General features: G+C 45.0%; 1 protein-coding gene across 6 annotated transcripts in view; it reads right to left on the minus strand.

Annotated features, from left to right (window-relative positions):
• Positions 1 to 22,084, minus strand: part of SLC36A4 (solute carrier family 36 member 4) — a 109,395-nt gene that overhangs the window by 60,534 nt on the left and 26,777 nt on the right. For all 6 annotated transcript variants that reach the window (XR_014218754.1, XR_014218755.1, XM_082219401.1 and 3 more), the window contains exons 7-10: positions 21,437 to 21,661; positions 18,894 to 18,992; positions 10,633 to 10,799; positions 5,676 to 5,845 (exon numbers count right to left, since the gene is read on the minus strand). Coding sequence is in view for 4 of the 6 variants with exons in the window: in XM_082219401.1 (XP_082075527.1) it covers positions 5,676 to 5,845; positions 10,633 to 10,799; positions 18,894 to 18,992; positions 21,437 to 21,661 (661 nt within the window). In the remaining 2 variants the exon portion in view is untranslated. The remainder of the gene's footprint in view (positions 1 to 5,675; positions 5,846 to 10,632; positions 10,800 to 18,893; positions 18,993 to 21,436; positions 21,662 to 22,084) is intronic.

Raw genomic sequence — 22,084 nt, forward strand, 5'->3', positions numbered from 1 at the left:
CAAGAGGAAGGTCTACCAGGCTTGCACGTTGAGCATGCTGCTTTAAGGTAGTAAGATATGGGCAACTTACTCCCATCAGAAGCGTCAACTCAACACATTCCACATGTGCTGTGTCAGGAAGATTTTGAGCATCACATGGCAAGACACGAGTCCGAAACAAAGAGGTGCTCTCCCCCAAGCCCACATTCCCTGCACGTTCACACTCCTGTCTCAGCAACCTCTACACTGGCTTGGTCATGTCCACAGAATGGAAGATGGCAGGATCCCCAAAGACGTGCTCTACAGGGAGCTGGCTTCAGGCACCAGGCCCATTGTCAGGAGCTTGCTGGCTGCCGGCTTGAGAAAACAGCACACAAGAGGTAATTAATAGAAGATTTATTGCACACAAGCAATTAGCCTCCGACCGCTCTCTGCGAGCATCCATCACAATCAAGTTGACCCCTCTGAAGAATCCTTCCGGCTACTGCAGAATATCTTGAACCTCCTACGTCTTCTGCCTTGGACTTTTCCCATTTGTCTAGTCCTAGGACTGATGGGTTCAGCTACCTCCTCTTCCGGTGAGGAAATGCTCTACCTCCCTGGTGTTGTGAGTGACTGTGATTCCTCAAAGAGCCGGCTCTCATCCAGCCCGCCTCTCCTGAGCTGCTAAGCCTCATTCCTGCCAGCTTCAGAGGGAGGACGAGGCATCAGCCCACTGGTTCCAGCTGTCTGAGAAATCTGCAAGTCTCTCTGTTTTCCTTCTGCCTGCCTGCCTGCATGCCTTCTATCTCAGGCTGTCCTTCCTGGTTTTGGGCTGTTGTGTTCATGACAGTAGACCAACTCTATGTTACAAGGATTTCTGCAAACATGACATGAAGAGTATTAACATCAACCCTGCCGTGTGGGAATCTCTTGCAGATGACTGGGAATCCCTGGAGACATGCGGTCAGGTCAGCAGTGACCAGAGGAGAAATGACCATTGGGAGCAGCGCCTTGGTGCATCTGCAGCAGCACAAGTGGATGCCTTCATCTTCCCCAGCTGCAACAAAGCATGTCTCTCCCACATCAGTCTCTACAGCAACAGCAGGAGCTGTAACTCTCCAATGGTTTGACTTTACCCCAAAGGCACATTCTTCCATTCTCCCACAAGACAGATGGATGCCAGCCAGCCAGTTACTAAAGGGATGTTGTTTAATTTTTTCTTGTTAATTGTCATCGTTAGGTCTGTTTTGTGCCACCCTCATAACCTTGGGTGAAGCGTGCATCACAACTACCTCCAAATAAATAAATCGCAAGATTGTAAAGTTGGCAGGGACCCTGAGAGTCCTCTAGTCCAACCCCCTGCAAAGCAGGAATCCCAATTACAGCATCCCTGACAGACGGCCACCCGGCCTCTGCTTAAAAATCTCCAAGGAAGGAGAGTCCACAGCAAAGGAGAATCCACTACAGTTCAAATAAAAACCGGAAAATAAAACAATCCACAATTCAACCGATAAGATCAAAATATTAGTATAAAAACACAGAACAATTGCAAAAATAATTTTACACCTGCTTGCTGAACATGCACAAAATTCTACCAGAATACTTTTCAGATAGTTCTCCGCCCTGCCCCCCCCCCCGGCTCGGAGCATACTTGCAACATTCATAAGAACCGCACAGAGAATTACCGAACTCAGTACTCTCAAGACGCATTAAATAAAGAGATGGTGGGAGTACAATTAGTTAAGTTTTGCATACTTTATGTGAATGATTCATGGTAGTGGTGGGGATTTTTATGGGGGGAAGGGAGTCTCGAACATTTCCCCACATCTCCCTTTCTGAAACAATAAATCTCTCGGTTTACTTATCACATTTACATCCTGCCTGTCTTCTACAACGTCAAGACAAAGTAGCAGACAGAGTTCCTATCCAAACACTGATGAGATTAAGGCTGCATTCACATAGATGTTTATTCAGTTTCCCCAACATTTCTCTAACTCTTAATTTCCGCATAATATTTGCAGTTTCACGCGACATGAGAATCACTCCCAGAAATCCAGCAGAATATTGGAGAAGTGTAGTGTGGATTTCTGTGTTAATTGCTTCTGGGGGGTGGGACACATCTGCAGCCCCCTTAACCCAGAAAATGAGAAGAGTAAAGTGACAGAATTTGGGGTGGTATCCCAGCATACAGTTCTTTCCTGCTGTTTTCGTGAATGTCTCATGGAGAAATATTACATGCGCAGAAAGGGGGGGGCGGACACAGCAATGTTGTTCAATGACGTTTGTTGTTCTGCTACACTATGCCCATTGGTGTGAATGAAATTCAGTGCGACATACTAGTCAAAAAGTCACAGTTTCATAACACAAACAGGCATTGCTTTGTGAAAAGAGCATTGGAAAACAGGACATACGTGTACCCTGGACTTTTTTGCATGCACATCAGATAGATGCTCTACCACCAAGCTGTAGCCTTTCCATGTGAACCGATCATAAACAAAATTTACGCCGATTGCATCAGCAAATAATATTAAATGGTGGAGTGGGCAAGCAAGGTCTGTAAGCATTACGACGATGAGAAAGAAGAACATAATACTGAGAAATCATGGCTGGAGGAGCAAATAAATAAGGTGCTTCCAGGCATCTGCTTACTTGCACAAAGTATTAAGACTAGGTTTTTTTCCTTTAATAATTATGCTAAAAAGTGGGGGTCGTCTTATACATGCATAGTGCATAGGGTGGACATTTGACTGGTTGCTGCCTTGGCTGTCAGCGGCTACTGGGCGTGTTATTGGTATGTCTGATTTAGGTTTTACAGACTACCCTTAATTCCTCTCCTTGTGCTGCTAAAATGATGGTTACCAGAAGCTGTGCCACCTTCGTGAAAAACCAACTTTCAGAAGAGACTGCCCAACTGCCTCTGCAGTTTAGGATCTTTATGGCAAGAAATCTCTGAAGCACTTGCCTGGAAGTCAGTCAAACCTGCTACACAGATAAAGGCTTCAGGGTTCAAATGCAGGGTTCAAATCAAATCACCGTGAAATGCATCTGGAGCAAACTGTTAAGATATTTGGGGGGCAGGCACAAAGAGAGAGAGAGAGAGCACGCGACGGAGGCAGACAGAAGGGGAGAGGATAGAAAATAAATTCTTGGCACCCTCTGGTGTTCTACTCATGCAAAATGCGTGCAGCACACATGTTCACTGACAGCCATGTAGATATTTCAACAGGGAGCTTATCCCAGCAAACACATTGAAGATTAGGCACCATAATTTCTCCTAGTTTGCCTTGTTGCTTCCGCTCACCTCCCTTGTTCCTTTGTTGAATAATAATATTAAATTGCTCGGTGCACCCGCTAATGAAATGTGCTACACATGTATTTGGCAGCATCCAACTCACTCATTCCATCAGCGCAAGGATTACTGCCAGCACAGCAAAAAAAACCCCTCCACATTCCACATAATCTATTCTAAGGGATACCCCAATGCTCTGGAACAGATCTGAGGAGGGTGGGGGCACAAACAGGGAGCGAGGGAGGAGAGTTCTACTGCACAAGAAGTAATCCTTTTGCTGATGGAACAAGTTAGCTGGATACTGCTCAGTTACTTTGGCCATAAGTTCTGCAGTTCGCAATTCAGTTTAGACTGCTCAGTGTCATCTCTGCCCTTTCCTATGCTGTAAGATCACTGCCTGAGTCCCCATCCCAAGTACCAAATGAGGAATGGTGGCTGGCTAAGTGTTCGGGCCTTTTCGGTGGTGGCCCCTCAGTTATGGAATGTCTTCTCCAGAGAAGACCACCTGGCTCTGACTGGTGCATTTCTGGCACCAGATACAGAGCTTTTTACTGTGCTATGGGTCCAACATTATTTTAGCTTTACAATGGGTTTAGCTTCTGTGCTGTCCCTTGTTTATTTTAATTTCCTCTTGCTCTAACGAACCCAGTTTGTTTGATCTTATAGCTGCAGGGTTTCCTTCGTTCCAGCTGCATTTTATGCACTTACGGTTTATAATGTTGCTGTTCACCCTCACCCACAACCCAGAGAACTGCCAGCAATGGGCAGCTGATAAATTAAATGAGTAATAAATAAAATTTGGCTCCCTTCCCATTTACAACAGTGTGAAGGCCTTGGGCAGAATGTATGGATTATGCATTAACTGCCCTTGATCTTCCTTCGTTCCTTTTGGAAAGAAAAAAAAGGGCAGCGCAAGGTGAGGCTCGTACGTCACGCACGCCTGAACTTTGGTTGCATCACTGGTGGTTTGGAGAGGCTGTTGACGCATCTGGGTGTATCTGACGGCCTACGCAGCAGGTAAAAGCTTCCCTCCTCCCATGCCGAATCCAATCACGTCTCCCTAGAAAATCATCTTGACACAAATGCACACAGCATAATCGAGTTAAGCTGCGCATAAACCAGAACAGTTTGAATGCAAAGTGGAAAGATACTTGACCGGCACCTCTTCTTCAAAGGGCTTCATGACTGTGCCAATTGCCCAGCTGCAAGAACAGAAGTCATGATCGAGCCTTTATCTTATTTAACACGGCACCATCAGATGAGCAACAAGGGGAACAGCAGAAGAGCCGTTGTAGAATTCCTACGAATTATCACATCTCTCTCTCTCTCTCTCTCTCTCTCTCTCTCTCTCTCGTTTGAGCTGAGCATCTTAGTTTTATCAATCCTGATGGGCCTTCTTGGATGGGGAAAGCTTAGCCACAGCAGATCCACACACTGGAATCTTCCAGACTGAACCAGTGAAATGAACTCTACACAAGGCTCTCCTTGAAGAGCTCCACATGAGCTGGTGATCTGTTTAAATTTTTTTAAATGTGGTTTTTATTGTGCATCTACCTATATATAATTATTGCAAATTATGGGGTACTGGTGTTTCGTTATACGTATATAAAAAATGAAAACTGAATCCAGGTCACATGGATATAGTACACACATCCACAAAGCTGCAAGGTTGGTTTAAAACTGAATTAGCTTTAAGCTCAGAGCAGGACGACATTATAACGGCACGCTGCAAACATTGCATGGAAACATCTCAATGGCCAAAAGATAACAGCAAATCACATGAATTCAGATACGTTCCTTGATGTGTCTGTGTTCATAGGATATATGTGGGCATTTGGCTACTTTATGGAGGGGGGCTTAAAGTTGAGTCAAATATCAGTAAATGCAATTTAAATCCTAAATTCACCAGGCGCCAATGAACCCTTTCCTCACTGCCTAAGATACTTACTGCTTGTCAAGGGAAACCCAAAAAGGTACCGTATTTTTCACTCTATAGGATGCACGTTTTCCCCTCCAAAAATGAATGGAGTGAATGCAGGGGGGAGGCAGGCAGGAAAAGCCCCCCCCCCAAAGCCACACACAAGCTCCGTGCAGCTCTTGAGGGCTTTTCCTCAGGAGGGAGAATGGACTGATGGGGCCAGTCAGTCCCTTCTCCCTCCTCGTAGAAAAGCCCACAGGAGCCGCACGCTCCTTAAAGGGTGCGCGGCTCCTGTGGGCTTTTGCGGGAGGTGGGGGCATTGCCATAGCCGTGCGCAGCCCCTCCCTGCCAGAGAGGTTACACGGGGCTAAAGAAGCCATAGCCCCGTTCAGCCTCTCCCAGCTAGAGAGGTTGCGTGCAGCTATGGCAGAAGTTGGAAGTTAGGTCCAACACATCTGGAAGACACAAAGTTGGGGAGGACTGCCTTGCACAAAGCCTCGTACTTACAGGTTGAGCAGACCAAGAGAACCCTGACCGCCATCTCGCAGAACAGCTTCAGCTTCTGCTGCACTCGGGAAGCAACGGCCGGAATGAGGATCTCAGCCGGGACGTAGAACTGAATCGAATAGGTAATGAAAATCCCAAAAGAGTAGAGAATCTTGACCGTATGGTACAACCTGTTGGAGGAGGAGAGAAAGCCACACGTTTGAACAAAACTCACGCTGGTCAGAAGGATACGATGAACAAGTCTGCTTCGAGGGAAAGGCGCAATTTCACAAAGAGTAGTCTAAGCACCTGCCCAAGCATTTACTTGAAGGATCACCTCACTACAAATCTGCCCATTTGACCGCTAAGAACTGTGCAACTGGCACTTTTACAAATGCCACATAATACTCATTTGCACTCGGAAGAAATCAATCTTTTAGTGTTTTAATGTGTTGGGAGACGCTGAGAGTGGGTGGGGCAACCCAGTCAGATGGGCGACATATAAATTATTTTTATTTTTACGCTTTGAAACTCCCTGCCCATTGGTATTAGGAAGGTTCCTGCCTTCAAGGTATTGTTTTCACCGGCTGCTAAGACCTTTTTTGGTCTAGCAAGCGTACCCAGGCATGTACGGTGGTACCTCAAATTACAGGTGCTTCAGGTTACAGACGCTTCAGTTTACAGCCTCCGCTAACCCAGATATAGTGCCTCAGGTTAAGAACTTTGCTTCAGGATGAGAACAGAAATCACACGGTGGCGGCGTGGCGGCAGCGGGAGGCCCCATTAGCTAAAGTGGTACCTCAGGTTAAGAACAGTTTCAGGTTAAGAATGGACCTCCAGAACGAATTAAGAGAGCATGCTCTGGTCCATGGGGTTAGGAAGAGTCGGACATGACTAAACGACTAAACAACAACAACAACAGGCTCCTATGATGTAAGTCATGGGCCCTGCCTGCTAGCCTGCTCCCTAAAATATCACTGGTTTGCTTGTTTCTATATATAGGGTGCCTCCATTCTGCATGGACTGGTTGCATGGAAACATGTGCAAATGGCTTTATTAGGTCCATAAATTACCATATAGCATATATTCAACACAAAAACAGCGACCATTTGTTGTTGACAAAGGACAGCTGGACACATAAAGGGCCCCATTACCTTCAGTAGCTTAGGGCCTCATCAAACCTAAATCTGGCCATGGGTACAGCACAGATCTAGGCAGATTGTTGCAACAGGGCAAACAAAAATCAGATGGACTAGACAAGCATGGCACACGTATAGATAGCTCTAGGGAAAACCAGTCCATCCATGAGGTGCGATGAAGCAGCTGCCTCAGGCGGCAGAAATTCAAGGGGCAGCACCCATCCGCCACAGAAGCAACCCAGGTAAGGAAAGTGGTAGTGGAAGAGCAGCACGGTATTTCATTGGCCAGCTTTGCCCCCTCATGGCAGTGTGGGACCGGTGGCAAAGCTCTGGGGAACACGTGGCCTCTTGCCGCGCCCTCGCAAAGCCTCACTGCCAGGAGGTGAGACTCTGAGAGGGCTTTTCCTCAAGGAGAGCGTCATGCGGCGGCAGGCCATTTCGCCTCAGGTGGCAAAACGTCTTGGGCCACCCCTGCCATAGGGCAAAGGTAGATCCAAGGTCGTTTGCAAGGGGACAGAGGACAGAATGCAGAAGGAGAAGAAAGCTCGTTAGGATTCTTAACCTGAAAAAGAAATAACTTCACAAAGACTTCTAAGCTGATGACGGTACAAGCTGACTTCGAGCAAAACTCTCCATTCTAACAGAGTAAGCATATTTCCGGCACTAAAAAGCATTCAGGAGAAAAATGTCTCCATATTCGGAAACTATTTTAAGAAGTATTAAATTAAAATTGACTGCTGATTTATTAGCTGCTTCCAAGCAAGCTTTAAAAAAAAACAAAAAAACAAAGGAGATTTTGTTTGTGACTGTTAATCTCTTCATTCCAGCTGGATTCGGTTCTACTTGCCAGTGTGTTTGTGTGTGTGTGTGTGTTTCACATTTGAAACAGCTAATAGTAACAGTAATCTTAAAATTCTGTACCTTAACTAACATAAGCAAGCAATGAATCTCTGAAAGATGTACGTATGTAAACTAAAAACAAGAATACATTGATAGAATACAATAGAGGTGGTATTCAACTGAGTTATAACTCAAAGTAGACCCAATGAAATTAATGAATGTGAATGACACACAAAAAAGCATCCTGACATGCAGATAACACAAATCAGGAACTCAGTAATCTTACTGTCATACCCACTCATTCAACGACCATATTCTCCTTGCAACCAGCCACTCAATTCTCACTTCAACAGAACACTTAGCAACCAATAACCACATACAAAACTGAAACATAAATAGTGCTAGACCCAATCATTTCTTCCCCAACTCTCACCTGGAGAAATGCAAACACACTGGGTGGCATTCAGCTAACTCAGAGTAGTCCCGCTGAAATTAATCTAATGCTAGGCCGATTAACTCCTGGCTAAGTTTACAGCTGTTATATCAGCATCAAATACTGGAGAATATGGGACACAAAGAGTTAGGTTTGCAGAGAACAGCCTTCCAACAAAAAGAACTACTCCTCTGTGAAAAGGCATCTTATCAGCCACTGATGCACAAAGAAGAATTATTTGGACATATCCCACCCATCCCCCACAAAAAAAGTTTCTTCAGAATACCTTTCCTGAGGACTTGAGACCGATTGGGACATATTTGAAAAAGACTTAGCAGTCAAAATAGAGCTATAGGCAGTTGTTCAGGAGTATTATTGTCCTCCATTCATGTGTGTTCTCTGAAGTACATTACAAGTATATTTTCATATTTGTAGGTCTCACTGCTAATCCGTTTTTTATACATAGGGACCCTCTCTGTATTCTGCCTTAGGACCAGCTGTAGCCTCCTTGAGTGTTTCCAAGCTTAGCTTCCTGGAGCGAAACATGTCTCCAACCTTGGTTCAGAAAATGAAATAAACGTCTGTTTGCTATCTGAATTTCCATTATTTGTGGAGGCAGGTGGACCATACAGGTTGCCCTCAACCCTGACACAACTTATGCAGCTATGCTAGACTCAAAGCCACAGCCAGAAATTACCAATTCAAGTAGCCCCATGGGTTAAGCAACCTGACGGGACCTAGTACTTTCACATCTGGCCTTTCTTCCATCATGGAACTTAAGGTGCATGCAGAAAACATTCTTGTTCAGGCAATCCTATCCAGACACATAGACTGTTGGCACATGTTTTAAATCAGGTTTGCAGCTTTTCAATTATTTTAATTATTCTTCTGGATCTTTTTTATTTTTTATTTTTTAAAAATGACAAAAACTTTGAGTGATGAAAAACTAGGTGAAGCATTAGGACAAACAAGGTTTGAGCATCACTGTAGCATTAGTTTCCAGCTTCTCTTCTTTATACTAGAAGTGCAATAGATTGAATATTCAGAACATTAGTCAATTAAACTTCACTCCCAGACCCAGAAAACTGCATAGTTAAAGAGTAGTACAAATACATTTCTGCAAAACCCCTGAAGATCAAATCTATTTTTTGCTGTGATTTTGGTACAAATGTGATCACCAGCACTGATCTTCTGGATCTTTTAAATACTGTAGTTGTTTTTCACTAGCAATTTTATTCTTTTTGGAAAACCGCTTTGAGTTTTCGTTACAACCGTACAAATTTTGCGGAATGAGTAAAAATAAGTAAGTACGTGGGGTTCCTAGCTGGTCACCCACCCAGACGCCGACCAGGCCTTGACCTGCTTAGCTTCAGGACGTTGGGCTGCCTCATATGCCTTCGGACTATGGCCTGGGATGGCAGCAAAGGAAAAGCGAGTCTCTGCCCTTTGCTGGCAAAGAGAGAACAATACTTGCCTCTGCACCTACCTACCTACCTTCCTTCCTTCCTTCCTTCCTTCCTTCCTTCCTTCCCTTTCATTCTACAGCAGGACTGGGTAGAAGGTGGATTGGGATCAAATGGCAGATCCCTGAGCCATATGGGCAAGGGTTTCCAACTCCCAGCAGCTTCAATTTTTCCCAACAAGCTGACTTTCCCTACCTGGATTAGGACGCTGAAATGGAGAAAGCTAAGCAGGAGAGGACTTCTGCATGAAAGAACTGTGAGCTCAGCTCCGTTCTGGCACTGAACACCTTCTGTTTTGTCATTCTAAGGGCAGCTGGCTCTGATGGGTAAAGGAAAAGGTAAAGGGAGCTCTGACCATTAGGTCCAGTCGTGGCCCACTCTGGGGTTGCGGCGCTCATCTCGCTTTATTTGCCGAGGGAGCTGGTGTACAGCTTCCAGGTCGTGTGGCCAGCATGACTAAGCCGCTTCTGGCGAACCAGAGCAACACACAGAAATGCCATTTACCTTCCCACCGGAGCGGTACCTATTTATCTACTTGCACTTTGATGTGTGTTCGAACTGCTAGGTTGGCAGGAGCAGGGACTGAGCAACGGGAGCTCACCTCGTCGCGGGGATTCAAACCGCCGACCTTCTGATCAGCGAGTCCTAGGCTCTGTGGTTTAACCCACAGTGCCACCCGCGTACCCAGGCTCTGATGGGTAGACGCTAGGATTCCAGCAGGGAGGAGAAACAAGTTGTTTCTGGTAAGACCGCAGTCTGTTCCCTTGCCCTCCAAAACTAATCTCTTTTATAGAGCCACAGCCACTTCCTGAATCACATAAAAACTATGATTCAGCAGGCAGACCCTTCAACAAGCTCTTCCCTCCGGTAATTACAGGTCCTAGTTATGCCATAACACAGTTGTCTACACTGATCAAGTCCCGTGGTTGAAAACTTGACCTTGTCCTTATATTCCCCTGCCACTGCTCACCTTCCTACTCATCATCTTCCCAATGCACTTTTTACACAGTGATGGGTACCATTCAGATTAGCATTCAGGAGCGGAAGGCGAATTAAGATCCCCGAAGGACACTGGAGTTCTGCAAAGTTATGTCTCCGCTTACCATGCATGCGGCAGGTTCAGAGTGATGCTGCCTTTGATTTCGTCCCCAAAGCACATATACCCCAGGGTGGCCAAGGAGACGTACAAGGTCATCACAATCGCCATGCCAATGTTGAGGGCCAAGGGGAAGCGGTCGACTTCTTTCATCCTATTCTGGAGGGGGAGGACCTGAGAAAGAGAAAGCGGGAGAGAGAAGAAAGGTAGGCGAGAATGAATCATCAAAGAAGAGCTATTTTGTTCACCCATTGTTGCAAACTAAGGTAGGCGCCAAATGGCTCCTTAAACCAATCACCCAAACATAATGTCCAGTTGCCATTTTGGGGCCAGGCAGCTTGGGAGTTTTGAATACGACTTTTTGGTTCCCGAAATTCATTCCGATTTGAGCAGATAAAACGTAAGGGATAGAATTCTACAGGATGCGTTGCAAGTGCAAGGAAACAGCCAAGACCCAAGGATGCACCTCCAGATGGTGGAGACGTCAGGGAACAGCCATCCTGGCACCCGTGGCATCTTAACTTGGGTCACAAGTGGCTGGTGCAAAATTGTATTCAACACTGTGCAAATAATAATAATAATAATAATAATAATAATAATAATAATAATAATAGACTTCCACTGTTTGCCTCATGCATTTTTAATAAACCATTCGTCAAATCCTCTGTTCTTTTAAAAAACATTATATTTGTCTTTTAAAAAACATTTCATTTGTCTTTTACAAAACATTTTATTTAAGGTAGATAAGGACAAGATAAAATTATACAATCGAATATAAATATAGATGGGAAACGGCTATGTAAAGTGAATTCTTACCTACTTAAAAAAAAAATTACTTATGATCTTTTTCTTTTATTTCTTTATTTTTTATTTGTTCCCCCCCCCCGATATCTTTGATATCTTACTTTCTGATATCTTTCTTTTCATTTACTCCTTTATTGTGAATAGCAGTTTATAGAGGTATAAATACCTGTAAATTTTATAGAGGTATAAATACCTGTAAATATGAAAAGAGACAAAGTATTCTCTATTTTTTCCCTTGGTTATATGTATTTTCTTTTTCTTTTATATTTTCTTTTGTTACAAATATGTATGTATTTAATTAATAAAATAAAATAATAATAACATATTATTTATACCCCACCCCCATCTGGCTGGCTTTCCCCAGCCATTCTGGGTGGCTTCCAACAAAATATTAAACTACAATAGTCCGTCTCCTGTAGCGTTTCTTGCTCATGCAACAAGCTCTCCGAAGAACATAAGGAAAGCCTGCTGCATCAGGCTAGTGAACCATCTCATCCACCATCCTGCAAACTCATTGGTCAATCAGATACCTATTGGAAAGCCCAAAAGCAGAGTCTGAGCAACGGAACTTCCCCTTCCTCGCCTCTCCCCAAGAGCCCATCTGCTTGTGGGGGCAACCTTCTGTAGCCTATTTTGAGGGTGCAAAGAAGCGGTAGATGATAGGGGGGCAAAAGTGGAACAGCTCTGATGCACGCAACATATTGTGGTGACACCCCTTTCCATCCACCCCACCCTCAATATTAAATTTAAATTTACCTAGTAGCAGCCATTCAGACATACTACCTGAACTTTTCCAATTCCAATGTAAGCACTAGAACTTTCAAGAGCTTTACAATCACTTACCAGCACTGTTGAAAAAGGTCACTGTGTTTATTTTGCATGTGTTCTAGCTCTAACTGTATTGAACCAGTCTGCAGCTTTTGCATTTTATTTGCACTGGTTTATTTGCACTGGTTATAATCCAACCCATCCATTTTCAGGTACACTGCGGGTTGCACTTCACACACCTGTTGAAGCAGATTCCAGCCCACGAAGCCTTATGCCAAAATTAAAGCCCTTTTTAAGGTGCCACAAGGCTCTTCGCAGTGAGGAACAGCAAAGCCTGAGCTACAGCATTTACAAAAATGGGAGGTTTTGCCTTAAGATATGCAATCACTGCGCTGACAAGGGAGTGAAAGGATTCTTCTTTTTAACAGATAATCTTCCAAAACCAATTTTGTTGTTTGCATTCAATTTCATTATGCGGCTGGCCTCGCACCCAGTGCACTGACAGCAAGGAGGGGTCCCCCCCCCCATTCTTCTCTTGCATTTCAGTTCCAGGCATATGAATAAGACGACTTTTCACAAAAACCATTAAAATGAGATTATCCAGTTGAAGTCCAAAGAGAAGCAGGCGATGCATAAGGAATGCATTCTAAGGTAGCCTGAGAAAAATGAGCCATGCACCCGAGGCAGGAATAAAATTAACCAGCTTAAGTTACAGTTACTCTTGGTGCTTGCTGGAAGGGTAAACCTTACCTAGATATAACCTCTTAAAAACATAGCAAATATTCATCTTATCTTTGATCAGTTCCCGAGCCAGACTGCACGAGTATTTCACATGGCATCTGTACCGCAGAGGCACGGGGCAGAGAGCCCACTGGGCTCTACTTGGAGGACAAACCATTTAAACCATCTCCCAGGCATCTTTGAGCACTTCTGTAGTGGTTTTCAAACAGCTGGGAAACAGTTAAAAGGCAATTGTGATTTAAGTGTGTCAGTCCACAGCTGGGGAGCCTGTTCCTCGAGGCTTGAAGATCATACTATGTGGAAAACAAGAAGGGACCCAACAGTGGTGAGTGAGAAACCAAAACAGGTATTTTTGGTTTTGCATGAAGTCTTTCTCTCCTTCACACATAACTGGACCTCCTCTTCATTTAAAATGCTGGGCTCAATTGATTTAACCCTCTGCACAGACCTAGTTCACACGTAACTCCAAACCATGGTTTAGTTAAAGAAACCTCAAGTGATCAAACAAGCTCTGGTTTGCTTCTCCAAAGTTTAGCTTGTTTTTGTTACGATATTCCGTTCCACCTTAAAAGATATGTGGAGTTGTTGTATGTCACGTGTCTGTTTACATTCCAGCACAGCTTGCTGGGAACTTCCGTTCTGTGTAGAGCTTTTGCTTTTATGCTTCTTGCTTTGGACATGAAGGAGAGCAGACATGTTTTCTTTGTCCTGATGCTGAATAAAATGCCTGCAAATACGCTTTACACAGCCTCTATCTGCCCTTCTGTTGCAAAGAGTTTACTCTGCTGGCTTATGTGCTCAGCTTCTGAAGGTTTCTGAAGCTCGAGTCGCAGTTACATGCTGATCCAAGGACCGGAGATATCCCGGCTGCTGGCCGGTGGGCTGGAGCCAGCTGGGGGCCTGCCAATTGCCCCTGTTCCCTTGGACGCATCCCAACAATTTTTTCCCGCAGTTCTTGCCTTACGACTTTATCATCCAGAAGTCATCAGGGGGAACAAACCAAAGGTTAAGGGGGGCTTAGTTCATTTGCAGTGTCAAACTAAAGTTGGCCTGTAAACCAACAAACCATTGTTTTAATCTGTTGAAAGTGAAGAAACCATAGTTAAGCTGCCAGGCAGACGGGACACATAATACTAAACAATGGTTTGGCTAACTAGTTCAATGAACTATGGTTTAGCGTTATGTGTGAACCAGGCCACTCGGTGAATCTCACCACCATATCTCTCTCTCTCTCTCTCTCTCTCTCTCTCTCTCTCTCTCGTTCTCATGGCTTATCAGACTCATGGCATACCACCAGACTCAAAAGACCAACAACATATTGGTGGACATCAGGTAACATGAGATTAGTTGTCAGTGGAAAGCCTCCTACCCTGATCTTAGGGCACCAATAAATGTAGATTGTAGAGGAAAGAGCGTCGTTTGCAGGGATAAAATATAAAGCTGTCCAAAAAGGGGGGGAACTCTGACAAGTGGCCGCTCACTTTTAACTCTAAGCATTAATAAGGCTGTTTGCATCATCTGTCAAGATCCAAGTCAGTGGCATTTTGAAGATGATAATCCTGTTCTTTAAAAGACAGGGAAGGAAGAAGAAAAAAGTAATCTAGCAGCCACTCAACAAATCCAGAGCTTGCTTGCTTTCTACAAAATAACATGTTCTCTCTGAAAAGCAGAGATATCCCCATTTTTTTAAAAAAATGAAACTTTGAGAGGTATACAATTCAAAGAAGGTTCACATCTAAAAGAAATTAAATGTTTTCCTTTTGCTTAGCTCATCATTATCTATAACACCTCGCGGGGAGCGGGGGCAGGGAACTGCAAACATTCACTTTTAAACAGAATGCAAAGATCAACCGAGTTCCTTTCAGCAGGAAAAGGCTGCCTTTAGGAATGTTAAAAGCGTATCTCAGCATGAGTTCAGAAAATAGGAACAAGGTATTCCTACGTAGTGCTTTACAAAGATAATCTGCCAGACTTCACCTGTGCAGAACAAACACCGTGCAAATTTCGCAGGCAGGCTAGCGCTTTCTGGAAACCTAACCCATATGAATATCTAGGAATAGCTCTTTGCTGGGAATCATTTACGGTGAAAGTTAGCTATTAACATGCTTTGCGGAGGGGTGGTCTTCATAAGGCCACCTGAACTTATTTAATCCAGCTCAAAGATGTGGAGTTAGAAAACAGCAAAAATTGAAGATCAATCCTCACTTGGTACTTTTCTACTTATAAAAAGGTAAAGGTACCCCTGCCCGAACGGCCAGTCTTGACAGACTCTGGGGTTTGTGCACCCATCTCACTCAAGAGGCCGGGGGCCAGCGCTGTCCGGAGACACTTCCGGGTCACGTGGCTAGCGTGACAAAGCTGCATCTGGCGAGCCAGCACAGCACACGGAACGCCGTTTACCTTCCCGCTGGTAAGCGGTACCTATTTATCTACTTGCACCCGGGGGTGCTTTCGAACTGCTAGGTTGGCAGGCGCTGGGACCGAGCAGCGGGAGCGCACCCCGCCGCGGGGATTCGAACCGCCGACCTTTCGATCGGCAAGCCCTAGGCGCTGAGGCTTTTTACCCACAGCGCCACCCGCGTACCATTCTACTTATAGAGGGCATTAAAAATATACCACTTGCCGTGATCTGCAGATTGAGGTAGTATTCTTCAAGGGCAGCAGTACCACTTGACTGTTGATCAGGCAATGATCTGACTTTTAGAAGATATCTGAGGGCAGCCCTGTTTAGGGAAGTTTTTAATGTTTGATGTTTCATCGTGTTTTTAATATTCTGTTGGGAGCTGCCCAGAGTGGCTGGGGAAACCCAGCCAGATGGGAGGGGTATAAATTATTATTATTATTATTATTATTATTATTATTATTATTATTATTATTATTATTATTACTACTACTACTACTACTACTACTACTATTAGTTAGCTGTAAAAATATTAAGCAAGATACTGTCAGGTATCTGGAACAGCCCCAAATAAAAGGGTGCAAATATAAGAATTATTTCCAAGTACGGCTGGAATATATCGCATTAAAATCTTTTGTTTCCCTAGTTTCCCGTCCCACCCTTCCTCCTTCCCCTCTTATAATTTGCATGCAAAGAATTAAAGAAGGCTGACAAGACTGCAACACTGCTGTCAGCTCCTACTGTCAATACTCCCTCAAGTCATTGTCATGACATTTACAAGGTTAAGGGCAACAGGTAACCTCCGCCCGTCACTCTACGGTGACAGCACACACCCCCAAGCCCCCCTATACACAATTCAAAATACGAAGATTTAAGAAAGCCAATTTAAGCCTAAAGCCATGTCCTAAGGCTGCAGCCAAGTCCTGTAAACAGAAGCAGTCGGTTGAAAGGCACAGATTCAACATTTAAGCTCTGGCACCTCTTATTCCAACAGTGAAGTTTTGCTAAGCAATGTGGCCTGGCAGAAACAAGAGAGGGGAGAGAGCAGGTGAGTCAGCTTCCAAGGCCCACAGAGACGGAAGAGGTCCAAGCAAGCAGTTCCCTCAGTGGTTTCACAACCAACCACCCTTCCCAGGCTCCCCGAGGGAAATAGGAGTCTCACACAGCAAGCTACAGTCCATAGGATTATTTCGGGGAAGCCATGAGAGTTAAAGTGCTAAAATACTGCTTTACATGTGTAGTGAAGATGGGGACCAAGCAAAGAGCATCAATTTAAAGTCCTGTCCTATCACCGGGCTCCAAAACAGATCTCGCAAGCTTCTGAACGGTCTCAAGGTGTTAAGCATAAGTAGACCTCTCTGTATTTTGCATCTGAAGGGGGCATAGGATTGCACCCTGGCTAAACAAAAACTTATTGGAGGTCCTGGGCCACACGGAGATTAGGCTGGCCTCAACCAGAGCCAGGGCTTTTTCGGCCATGGCCCCGATCTGGTGGAACGCTCTGCCACAAGAGACTAGGGCCCTGCGGGACTTGACATCTTTCCGCAGGGCCTGCAAGACAGAGCTGTTCCACCAGGCTTTTGGCCAAGGCACAGTCTGAGCCCCTCCTTTGGTAATCCACACAGAACTCTAGCCCAATGATTGCCATTAATTTGATTTTGAATTGATTTTAAAATGAATTGATTTTAGAATGCTGCGTTACTTTTCTTGTTGTTAGCCACTCTGAGCCCGGCTTCGGCTGGGGAGGGCAGGATATAAATAAAATTTTATTTATTTATTATTATTATTAATATCCAAATTCTGCTCCCCAAGTAAGGTATGCCAAGTGACCACGTCTAAGCAATTTCTCTTATTCGCTACGGAGCACTTTCTGCTATTTTGCTTCATTTATTTTGATATGCTCTCTACCTTCTACTCTGGGCTGCTTGCCTTGCCATATAGGATCGTCTATCATTTTCTGCCAACTTTCCAGTTCAGAAAGATCAAAACTTCGCATTCATCTCTAGTCTTTGGCCCCAAATCTTTCCAATGTTTTGACTAAAGTGTCACCTTCCTGCCTCGCTCCCAGCAGAGTCTGAGCCCACCTGAGCTCAGCTGCTCTGGAGACCTTACAGTAGCACCTAGCTCCAGCCTGCTATCAGGGAGTCCAGGGGGAGGAACAGCAAAGCCCTCTCCCTCATTCCAGGAGAAATCTGCAGCCTGCGGTGGAAGCTACGGTACAGCATCTGCTTCCACCGAGAGAAGGGGAGGCTGGCACAATCTGTTTCCCGCCAGCTTCTTCCACTGCCCACACATTTTGAAGCATGCTATTCTCAGCCCTAAACACTAAAAAAAAGTGTCATTTTTAGGTTCTTAGGAACCTGGATTCTGAACTCGGTGCCACACTCAGCGCTTCTAAGTCATCACAGCATGCACACAGCACGTGATCTGGGCTCGAGGGGCAAACGACGAGTTAATAACCTTTGACAAAGTTGGTAAGTTCACAAAGGTAAGAAAAGGAGGAGGCTAGGCAAGGAAGGTTGGCGTCCATCTTGCACCCTTAGCATAGCAAGTTGTTGTATACCAGCTCAGGCCATTGGTGCATCTTGTTCATAATCATCTATCTGATTTGACTGAGAGTTGTTCTACCTGGCCTTTGGCTTGGAATCAATTTGATTCCCTCCCCCTTTTTCTTTTTTCCTTTCTCCTTCTGTATTGGAACTCCTATTTGGGGACTTCCCTGGCTTTTTTCTGGCCCATGTAGGACCAGTCTGGATAGTTAGCCTTGGTGAAGACTTGACGTTTTTATCCCCAAAAAAGTTTTTGATTGAGTTTTCACTGAAATGAGGCTGCATTTTAATGTTGTATTTTAATCTTGTTTTAAAGCTGTATTTCAATCTTTAATCTTGTTTTTTAAGCTGTATTTCAATCAATTGTTTTTATATTTGGTGTTAGCCCAGTCTTGGCTGGGGAGGGCGGGGTATAAATATATTATTATTATTATTATTATTATTATTATTATTATTATTATTATTATTTCCAGCTGCCATCAGTTCTCCAGGGTTTCATGCAAGGTTTTCCTCCAGCCCTACCCAGAGATCTCAGGGATTGAACCAGGAAACTTTTTGCAGACAAGAGTGCATGCTCTACAACTCAGCTGAAGCCTTTCTCTTAGAATAAAAGCCTCTTGTGCCTTCATGGAAAAGCACTAGCAACAATTCTCGGTCCAGGCTGTCAGTGTTTTGCGGGGGTGATTCAAGCGCATACTGGAAATTTAGGTTTGCACAATCAATACAGATTAAAGCACCCTGCTGACCTGGCACAACACAACCACTGAAAAGGATCAGATTTATTTTATTTATTTTTTGCAATGGGGAAATGCACTGAAAATTGTGGGACGAATCTTCCCTATCAAAGGCACACACAAATTTGGGGGTCTCGTTTACCCTGAAGGTCTAGTTCTGGCCACTTGAGTAAAACAGAGGCCAATTCTATTTTTCCCAAGATGGTGAAGAGATGCGTTTCAACTGCTGTTGCCTTTAGGTAATAATCTTAAATTCTAAAACGGCACTTACCACTCCTATTCCTTCAAAAGCGAAGACAGCCGTGCCAAAGAAAAGAGGGTACCTCTTCCAGTCAGCCACTAGAGGCAGTTTTCGAGGAATGGATAAACCCTGGCAAGAAACATCATAACGAAAACAATATTGACTTTCTGTAGTCCGTTATGCCAACCCAATACATGTCTGTCCAGAGCATTCTGTACCATTGAAGTTTCTGCACAGACTTCAAGGACAGCCCCACATACAGAGCACTACAGCCATCTAACCTGGAAACGACTACGGTTGCAGTCCTAAGCGTGTCTTCTCAGAAGTAAAATCCCGCTGGATTCAATTGGGCTTACTCCCCAGGAAGCGCAGCTAGGATTGCAGCCTAAGGCATGAATAACTGAAGTTAGGCCCAATTTTGCCAGGAAACTAGATACAAGTAGGTAAAAGGCAAATCCGGACATCTTCTAGGTGCGTTAGTAGGTGGGAAACTATTGAGTTTTTGTGGAAGAGCTGGGCCATTTGAGTGCACTAGCGCAGCCCAATGGCAAAAAATCTCCACTGCTGGACGAAGGAAGCCTCTGAAGGAAGCTGCAAGGAACCGCGACTGGGGCGAGTGCTATTATGCTCAGGTTCTGCTCGCAAGTTTCCCATAAATATCTCATTGGCGAGAACAAGATGCATGGGTCACTGGTCTTATCCAGCAGCCAGGTTTTACTTATGTGGAGTCATTTTTGAATTTTATTGATATTGATGCTGCATTTTATGTTGTATTTTATGCTGTTTTTAAGTCGCACTTCAATCAATGTTTTATATTTGTTGTTAGCCGCACTGAGCCCAGTTTTTAAGCCGGGAAGGGTGGGGTATAAATAAAAAAATATTATTATTATTTAGTATACCAGAATTATACTCTACCTAGGGCTGGGTGAGTCCTGGTTTTCAACATCATGATATATCACCAGCTAAACATCGCGATGGGACGTGGGTGGCACTGTGGGTTAAACCACAGACCTAGGACTTGCTGATCAGAAGGTCGGCAGTATGAATCCCCATGACGGGGTGAGCTCCCATTGCTCGATCCCTGCTCCTGCCAACCTAGCAGTTTGAAAGCACGTCAAAGTGCAAGTAGATAAATAGGTACCGCTCCGGTGGGAAGATAAACGGTGTTTCTGTGCGCTGCTCTGGTTCACCAGAAAAGGCTTAGTCATGCTGGCCACATGACTTGGAAGTTGTACGCCGGCTCCCTCAGCCAATAAAGCGAGATGAGCGCCACAACCCCCGAGTCGGCCACAACTGGAGCTAACGGTCAGGGATCCCTTTACCTTTATCAATACATCACCCAGCCCTACTCCAGGTAGACTGGTAGCATCCATGCCAAATGTGTGGGTTTGGAACATGCCAGGTTTGTATTTTACCTGTTAAAAACGCCCAACTATAATTGGGGAGTGGGGCAGGGGGATTCCCGTGCAAGGCAAGAAGCACACAATCCTGTGGTTGAAATCTTGGGCCCCTTAAGACTCACTAATGGACAGGTCAGCGTTGCCCCTGCGCCGGACCCTTAAAAATGCACAAAGGAAAAGGTAATTGCCCTGTATTCCCTAAGTAATGGAGATGCGGTGGTGAATCACGATGACCTTTAAACAGATGAGTGAATCTGAACAAGTCAACTAAAAGGTCGTTGTCATTCAGCGGTGTTGGTTCTGGCTATCCACCGGATGCATCACTCAGAACTGTCAGCTTCTGTTGTTGTTTTCACTAATCTCCATCCACCCCCAAACCTACACACAACATGGGGCTGAAGGTTTCATTACACGTATGCAATGAAGGTGGGCTGGGAATTAAGCCAAGACCTTTTCGGTTGCAGGAGATAAGGCTATTGATCAGAAGCTGCTAGTCACAATGGCTACTGAGTGCTACCAGAATAAGAGGCAGCATGGTTCTGAATGCCAGTTCTTTGGGGACAGCAGCAAGACAAGGCTATGCCCTGCTTGCTGTGGTCTAATCCACTGAGCCTCTTGGGCTTGCCGATCAGAAGGTCGGCGGTTCAAATCCCCACGATGGGGTGAGCTCCCGCTGCTCTGTCCCAGCTCCTGCCAATTTAGCAGTTTGAAAGCACGCCAGTGCAAGTAGATAAATAGGTACCACTGCAGAGGGAAGGTAAATGGCATTTCCGTGCGCTCTGGCACTCGTCACGGTGTCCCGTTGTGCCAGAAGCGGTTCAGTCATGCTGACCACATGACCCAGAAAGCTATCTGTGGTCAAATGCCAGCTCCCTCGGCCTGAAACTGAGATGAGCGCTGCAACCCCATAGTCGCCTTTGACTGGACTTAACCGTCCAGGAGTCCTTTAACTTTTACCTTTTTACCTGCCATCTGGTTGGCCAGATGTGGGGAAAGGAATGGTGGACTGGATTAGCCTTTGCTGGCATCTTGCAGGGCTCTTCACACCGAGCTCTGTGTACGCTTCCAGCAGTGCTAAAATGGATTGTCACCCGCGAGCCAAAGCGCAGCCCCCCAAGTGTGACGCTGGGAGGAAGGAAAGAAAAATGAGTGCAGGAGCAGGTCCTTACTCACCTGGATAACATATTGATAAATGATTACAAGACTGATGGCCATGGCTATGTTTGCGAGGAGTGAGAGCACAGACAGACTCCGAAGATCACGGATGAAGACCAAGAGGACAGTAAAAGGGAGGAAACACAGCATATATATTCGCAGATCAGTAGTCGTTTTGTCTGAGGGGCCACTGACTCCTGTGGCGTTCACACCAGATTTATCTCCAAGAATCCCTTCGTGCACCTGCAAGAAACAATACAGGTTATTTTTAAATGACTGAAATTAGTCAATTAGTATAGTTTCACCTTGCCGACAAAGGTCCATATAGTTAAAGCTATGGTTTTCCCAGTAGCGATGTATGGAAGTGAGAGCTGGACCATAAAGAAGGCTGATCGCCGAAGAATTGATGCTTTTGAATTCTGGTGCTGGAGGAGACTCTTGAGAGTCCCATGGACTGCAAGAAGATCAAACCTCTCCATTCTGAAGGAAATCAGCCCTGAGTGCTCACTGGAAGGACAGATCCTGAAGCTGAGGCTCCAATACTTTGGCCACCTCATGAGAAGAGAAGACTCCCTGGAAAAGACCCTGATGTTGGGAAAGATGGAGGGCACAAGGAGAAGGGGACGACAGAGGACGAGATGGTTGGACAGTGTTCTCCAAGCTACC

Source organism: Podarcis vaucheri (assembly GCF_965113315.1).
Source record: "Podarcis vaucheri genome assembly, chromosome: 4".
Taxonomy (NCBI): Eukaryota; Metazoa; Chordata; class Lepidosauria; order Squamata; family Lacertidae; genus Podarcis; species Podarcis vaucheri.